The 7,727-nt window shown below is 44.1% G+C and overlaps 1 protein-coding gene across 2 annotated transcripts in view; it reads left to right on the top strand.

Moving 5' to 3' along the window:
• Nucleotides 1-556: 556 nt before the first annotated feature.
• SMARCD1 (SWI/SNF related, matrix associated, actin dependent regulator of chromatin, subfamily d, member 1) overlaps nucleotides 557-7,727 on the top strand; it is a 53,576-nt gene continuing 46,405 nt past the window's right edge. For both annotated transcript variants that reach the window (XM_029595016.1, XM_029595015.1), the window contains exon 1: nucleotides 557-896. In XM_029595016.1, the coding sequence (XP_029450876.1) occupies nucleotides 738-896 (159 nt within the window). In that variant the 5' untranslated portion in view covers nucleotides 557-737. The remainder of the gene's footprint in view (nucleotides 897-7,727) is intronic.

The raw sequence follows: 7,727 nt of genomic DNA, 5'->3' as shown, positions 1-7,727 counted from the left end.
CTACTCTGTACTGAGCGAGGGTCTGTTTATGTTCTGCATGTGTAACTGAGATGAGGCATTTTCCTAACAGGAAGTGTATTAGTGTATTTGGGCTTTCAGACGGTCAAGCCCACACCCATCACACTAGGCCTAATACCATATCGGTTCCAAGTGTCTTTTTTTACAGAGATTTCTGGTTGGCATCATAGCAGTGCATGTAAATATAATGTGAGTGATATTTTTACCTAATTGTACTTTGGTATTTTTCATGTAAACTATAAATGCATAGCTCTTAACTGTATGTGTGGCATGGGGGAAAGGCATTGCGCAAGGCTATGAGGTTCGCCCAGGGCATCTAATACCCTTGCACCAGCCATGGGTTCGGGGAGGCGGGGGTAGCAAGTTTTTTAAATTTGAATCACTGAAGAACTGAGCATTTTTTTTTTTTTTTTGGTGGGCCTGGGACAGAGACTGGATAAAGGGGGAGGGGGGCAGAACAGCCTTTTCTGTAGAAAAGTTAGCAACCCTGACAGTTTACATCAGGGTTTGAAATGAGGGGGGGGGGGGGGAAAAACCAGGCGAGAAAGCAAGCCGAATCAGCTTCCGACCAGCAGGAGCCACGCAGCACGCCAACGCCTCTTCTCTATGGCAGCGACGGCGCCCGCTCTAGCCCGGCCTTGCTCTCTGCCCGCCGGTGCTGCGCTTGTCTCCTTCTCCACCGTCACATCCGGTGCCGCTCTATTGTGCCGGAGGAAAAGATGGCGGCGCGGGCGGGATTCCAGTCTGTGACTCCGGGCAGCGGTGGAGGCGGGGGCGCCGCCGCGCTAGGATCGGGCACCCCGGGGCCCGCCGTCCGCATGGGCCCAGCACCTGGCCAGGGGCTCTATCGCTCCCCGATGCCGGGCGCCGCCTATCCGGTGAGAAACTGGGAGGAGGAGAAGAAGCTGAAAGGAGAATAAGATATATTGGGGGGGGGGGGGAGGAGGAGAAGAGACAAGGCTTAGAGGAGAAAGGGTGGGTATCCTGAGGGAGGGAGTGATAGTGGAGAGGAGGAAATGTTCGTGGGACCTGGGGGAGGACGCTTTGGTATGTCAGAGATAAGCGCGCCCTTGGTGTTACTCAGCAGGACGGGGAGGTGGGAAATGAGGCTCGAGCCAGCCCCAGGGCTTTTTTGCTCTAAGCTTGCCGGGTATGGTCTGATAGCCCTAAAAGAGTAGTCTGACGTTTGGACTTCAGAAATGACCCGGATTGGTTTATTTAAATTATGCTTGGTGCTTATAAGTGATTACAAATGCATGCGGTTGCATGATAGATTAATCGGTAACGGCATCCAGGCACGGGAGGGGAGGGGAGGGGGGTTGTCTCTAAGGAATTGATTCAAACAATAAAGTGAGTTTGTGTTATCATGTCAGCTCTGGAAAGAAGTATCCAGCGTTGATATTACATTTATGTAGTCAGTTCTTCCATACGTATGGTCAAAGCAGAACACAATATAACCGATAATAAGTCGGTAAATAAAAAAAAAATAATAAAAAAAAACATTTAAAAGCAAGGTACAACCTAGACATCCAGTCGCTTTTAGAGGCCTAACTGTATAAAATACTTAAAAATACATCAACATCTGAGGAAGTGGACTCTGATCTCCAAAGCTCATGTCATTTTATTAAAAAAAAATCTAGAAGCAAAATAGATAAATTATGATAAACTAAACGATGATATAAAAACCTGTTAAAAGTTTTATTGCATAAAAACAACTTTTGCAAAATAGTATCTGTCTCTGCAGGGCTCCATAAAATATGGGCCTTTTTAAGAACCCTGATTCTCAAAAGAATAGCCCCCCCCCCCCCCCCCCCCTCCCCTCCCCTCCCCTCCAGCAGCAGTTATATAGAAACTGGACTCTTCTGTAGAAAGAAGAGCATGTTGTTTTTAAGAGATTGCCTTTTCCCAGTGCCCTCGTAGTGTTTTGGATGTAGGAATATGTATACTAAGTGACTATACCCCCTCCCCCAGTGTATAATTCTTACATTTAGCACTGTTGGGCAAAAGTCCCACATCAGGGTGTTTTTTGGTTCATTTTTCCCTTGTGCCTGCCCAAAATTAAATTCTTGGACAATAGATGCACTGTTTCAGAATTGTGTAAGCAGATTGTGGTGGCTCAACTGAATGACTTCTTGGAGAAATCCAGTGTTCTGTATCCAAAACAATCTGGCGTCCAGAAACATGATAGCACAGAAATAGCATTGGTGGCCCTGGATAATGAAATAAAATTAATCTAGATAATGGCAAGACTGCACTCATGGTGACAATAGACATGAGTGTGGCCTTCAATACAATTGATCATGCACTGCTTTTGCAGTGTTTATCAGAGCTGGGGATGGAAAATGTGGCTTTGAACTGGTTCAGGTCTTTATCTGGCTGCTCTTTTCAAGTAAATTGAGGATATCAACTTTCATAGGTTAAAGATCTTAAATACAGAGTCCCAACAAGGTTGTTTTATTGCCAGTTTTATTTCATTTGTATATTGCTCCACTGGCCACATTGATTCAGAGCTTAGGTTACAGCTGCTTTTTGTATGCAGATGATGTGCAAGTTCTAGCATATTTTAATTTAGGTTGTTCACAAAATGTAGGGAACTTTTAAATCTATTCCGTAATAAACGGCTGAGGGGGGATACGATAGAGGTCTTTAAGATCATGAGAGGTCTTGAACGAGTAGATGTGACTCTGTTCTTTTCACTTTCGAATAATAGAAGGACTAGGGGGCATTCCATGAAGTTAGCAAGTAGCACATTTAAGACTAATCGGAGAAAATTCTTTTTCACTCAACGCACAATAAAGCTCTGGAATTTGTTGCTAGAGGATGTGGTTAGTGCAGTTAGTGTAGCTGGGTTCAAAAAAGGTTTGGATAAGTTCTTGGAGGAGAAGTCCATTAATGGCTATTAATCAATTTTACTTAGGGAATAGCCACTGCTATTAATTGCATCAGTAGCATGTGATCTTCTTAGTGTTTGGGTAATTGCCAGGTTCTTGTGGCCTGGTTTTGGCCTCTGTTGGAAACAGGATGCTGGTCTTGATGGACCCTTGGTCTGACCCAGCATGGCAATTTCTTATGTTCTTATAACTTCAAGTTGGCTATTAATGTGTGTAAGCCTAGCCAATTTGACATTTTATTCAGGAATAACTCACACACCAGCCAATGCAATATCGTACACTAAGTCTAGCGCACAGGTTCATGAGCACTTGAACGCGCGTCCATAACCCATTGGCGTGTTGGAAACGCGCAACCAAACCAGCATGTAGTTAATAGCGCTCATCATGTGTAAATTCATGTTGAAGAGGCTATTAGCTATGACCTGCTTATGTAAGAAATAAATGTGCGCCCGATGCGCACATTTGAACTCTCAAAAATGAATGCCTGCCCTGGAGCAGGTGTTAAGTCTTGAGGAGCCCCTAAAGTTAACTGCAGAGCAGAAAATACTGGCGATATTAAATTGAAGGAACCGAAAAAAAGAGTAAGGTAAAAAAAAACATTTTGCCGGCGAAGCGTCCATTTTCCTAACCCGTGGCTGTGCATAAGTTAGGAAAATGGACGCTTATAAAATTGAGCGTCTGTTTTCCTAACCCGCGTACAGCCACTTAGAACATAAGAACATGCCATACTGGGTCAGACCAAGGGTCCATCAAGCCCAGCATCCTGTTTCCAACAGTGGCCAATCCAGGCCATAAGAACCTGGCAAGTACCCAAAAACTAAGTCTATTCCATGTTGCCATTGCTAGTAATAGCAGTGGCAGTGTGAGACTATTGCCGGGGAGGTGTTAGGGATGCACAGTTTCCCCTAGCGTCTCCTTTTTAATGCAGCAGCTCATTTGTCTACTGCAGTGTGCACCTGGGAGAGGTAATGGGCGAATGTTAGAAAAGCGGGCGCCCAATTTGGACACGGGTTTAGCGTGTCCGTATTGCTTGATTTGGATAGCTTTCTTGCATTGCTAGAAGTAATGGGAGTTAGTAAACTTGCCTGATCTATGAGTGAAGGAACATAAAATATGCCACACTGGTTCAGACCAAGGGTCCTTCAGTTCTAGTATCCTGTCTCCAACAGTGGCCAGTCCAGGGGTCGGGAACCCATGGCTCTTTTGAGGGCTGCATTTGGCTCGCAGACAGTCGCCACACTTTTCCGCTGACCCAGCTGCTCCCCGGTCCTCCTCCGCCCGGGCTTAAAATGCTGTCAGCCCGGGCGGAACGCGGCAGGACAGCTGGAGTCAGCGGCACCGGCGTGCTCTACCCCCCCCCCCCGGCCCGGAAGAGGAAGTGGAGAGTATCGGGTGCCTGCGCGGCAAGAAGAGGCCACGCTAGTGCGCTCGGCATCGGCCCGAAGAAAAGAAGACTGCAGCGCGGCTCGGAGGAAAATGAAGAGCTTCAACCGCGGCCGATGGGACTCCGCCTCCGCGAGGGCTGAAAATGAAGAGGTTAGCGTTGGGAGGAGGCTGCTGCTGCTGCCGCGAGTTCCCGGGGGGGTGGGGGAGAGAGAGATTGAGGCGCTCATTCAATCTCTCTCTCCCCCACCCCCCCGGGAACTCGCGGCAGCAGCAGCAGCCTCCTCCCAACGCTAACCTCTTCATTTTCAGCCCTCGCGGAGGCGGAGTCCCATCGGCCGCGGTTGAAGCTCTTCATTTTCCTCCGAGCCGCGCTGCAGTCTTCTTTTCTTCGGGCCGATGCCGAGCGCACTAGCGTGGCCTCTTCTTGCCGCGCAGGCACCCGATACTCTCCACTTCCTCTTCCGGGCCGCGGGGGGCGCCGTGCGTGTGTGTGTGTGTGAGAGAGAGAGATTGCATGTATGTGAATGATTGAGAGCCTGTACATGTGAAAGAGAGTATGTCTGTGATTGAGAGCCTGCCTGTGAGAGAGAGAGAGAGAGCATGAATGTAAGTTTACCATTGGGAACCTGTATGTGTAAGTTTGTGATTGAAAACCTGTTTGTGTGAAAGAGTATGTGAGTATGATTGAGATCCTTTGTGTGTGAGAGAAATCATGTGTATGTATGATTAAGAGCCTGTGTGTATAAGTAAAAGAGAGATCATGTGTGTCTGTGTGTGATTGAGAGCTGGTTTATGTGATTGAGAGCCTGTGTTTAAATGAGAGAGAGAGACCATATGTGTGTGATTGAGAGCTGATTTAGGTGAGGGAGCATGTGAGTATGTGATTGAGAGCCTGTGTGTAAATGAGAGAAAGAGAGGACATGTTTGTAAGCATGTGAATGAGTCTGTGTGTGAGAGAAAAAGACAGCATGAATTTATGTGATTGAAAGCCTGTGTGTGTAAGCGTGAAAAGATAGACAGCATGTGTGTAAATGTGTAATTAAGAGCCTATATAAGTGAGAGAGAAAAAACATGTGTATATGTGATTACTGAGAGCATGTGTGTATAGGTGTGTAATTGAGAGCCAATGTGAGAGAGAGCGCTGGTATGTGACTGAGAGAGGAGAAAGTTCCAAGCAAACCACCCCGCCTCCTGCTAATTCAGAACAATCTCAGGACACCTGGATATCAAACGTTCCCAGGTATGCAGAGCAAAAAAATTTTTGTATCCTTATTATTTTTCATTACTGGGTCTTTGTGTCTGCTATTTTGAAATATTTTGTTGGTATCTGGAAATGTTTTATATGCGTTTTTAATTATTGGATATTCCACTCATCAGCTGTTTCGAAATATGTTCTTTTTGTTAGTACAGTTTTACTGCTGATGATTTTATATTTCTTGATTTGTTTTATAAGGATGGGTGATGTTTCTTTTTTCCTTTGTTACACTGCATACAGAGACTCTGGCTTGTTGCAGTTTCCAATTCAGTTTTTTCTGCATGCTTCTTGTTATGCGTTTTGGTCTCTTTATTCTATGTTAGGTGAGGGACAGCACGTGATTCAGTTGAGGTTTTCTGCTGGCGTGTAGTTTCTGTGTAAGACTCTATAGCAGCCTGACTTGGTCCGTTTTCCTAATAGGAGATGTATTGGTGTCTTAAGGCCTGGTGTAATATTTTCAGAGACTTATTGTACTTTAAAAGTGTGATCTTACATAAAATGCACACATTTACTTGTATTTAGTTTTAAACATATTGTATGGCTCTCATGGAATTACATTTTAAAATATGTGGCGTTTATGGCTCTCTAAGCCAAAAAGGTTCCTGACCCCTGGGCCAGTCCAAGTCAATAGATTCCATGCTTCTAATGCCAGCAACAAGCAGTGGCCACTCCCTATTGATTAATAGCAGTTTATTGACTTCTCCTTCAGGAACTTATCTAAACCTTTTTTAAACCCAGCTAAACAAGCTGCCTTAACCACATCCTCTGGCAACAAATTCCAGAGATTAATTGTTTATTGAATGTAAAAGAATTATCTATGATTTGTTTTAAATGTGCCTCTTGCAAACTTCATTGAGTGTCCCCCCTCTTTTGAATGATACGTTTCACATTTACTCGTTTAAGTCCTTTCATGATTTTGTAGACCTCTATCATATCCCCCCCTCAGCTGTCTCTTCTCCAAGCCCTAACCTCATTAGCCTTTCCTCATAGGGGAGCCGTTCCATCCCATTTATCATTTTGGTCACCCTTCTCTGTAGTTTCTCCAATGCAACTATATCTCTTTTTAAGATGTGGCAACCAGAATTCCACACAGTATTCAAGGTGTGGTCTAACCACGGAGCGATACAGAGGCATTATGATATCATGTTTTATTTGCCGTTCTCTTCTTAATAATTCCTAACATTCTATTTGATTTATTGACCGCTACAGCACACTGAACCTAGTAGTTTATTTAAAAAATGTAACTGCCTATCACCATTTCTAGGCAGTTTGCAATAAAAACATATATAATCATAAAAAAAAATACAAATATACATAAAATTACAAAAACAAAAAAACCATAAAAACAACCAGACATCCCTCTTTAAATAGTAAGATTAAAGGAGCAAATGCCCCCAGTTTAAAATTTATAAGCCTGAATAAAACAGTTACCCTCATCATTATTTGCACTCCCTGCCAAGCAATCTCTGCTTTCCCTTGCCATTCTTCCTGATCATTATAGGAAACAATACCAATAAATTAACTCATCCAATCACCCTAAAATGGCTTGCTCATAAAAGAAAGCTTGTAAAAGCTTTCCTAAATGTTAACAGGGAAAGCCCAGTCTTAATAATATCTGGTCAAATATTTCAAATAGTTGGCCCTTGACTCTAGAACGAACGTTCCCTAAATTCATCTAATCAGATCTGTCTAAACGAGAGTACGCAGCAAATTCTTATTTTTGGATCTTAGGGATCTCACCAACTGGTATAATTTCAAGGCTGCATTTCTAGATGGAGCGGCAAGACCATGGATTCCCTTAAATACAAGTCCAGTGAATTTAAATGTCGCACGCTAAATGATGAGGAGTCAGTGTAACTTGGACAATGTGGGGGGAAATGTGCTTCCGAAGAAGTGTCCTGGCAATATTTCGTGCAGCGGCATTTTGTACCAGCTGCATGGCACAGGTGGTGAATTTAGGGAAATCCCAAATAAAAAGAATTCATCCGAAGAGGGAACTATCAAGGAATGCATCACAGTTTTTAAATCATCCTCCCCCCAAAAATGGGCATAGTCTTCGAAAGAAATGCAGTTTACAAAAAGCATCCTTATCCACTCTTGCAATTTGTAGCTTCCTCATTAATTTAGTGTTGGGAAGAATTCCCAAAGTTCGTGCCTTCAGAACCATAGGGCTAGAG

Source organism: Rhinatrema bivittatum, chromosome 3 (genome assembly GCF_901001135.1).
Source record: "Rhinatrema bivittatum chromosome 3, aRhiBiv1.1, whole genome shotgun sequence".
Classification (NCBI taxonomy): domain Eukaryota; kingdom Metazoa; phylum Chordata; class Amphibia; order Gymnophiona; family Rhinatrematidae; genus Rhinatrema; species Rhinatrema bivittatum.
This window is presented reverse-complemented; position numbering and strand designations above follow the sequence as displayed.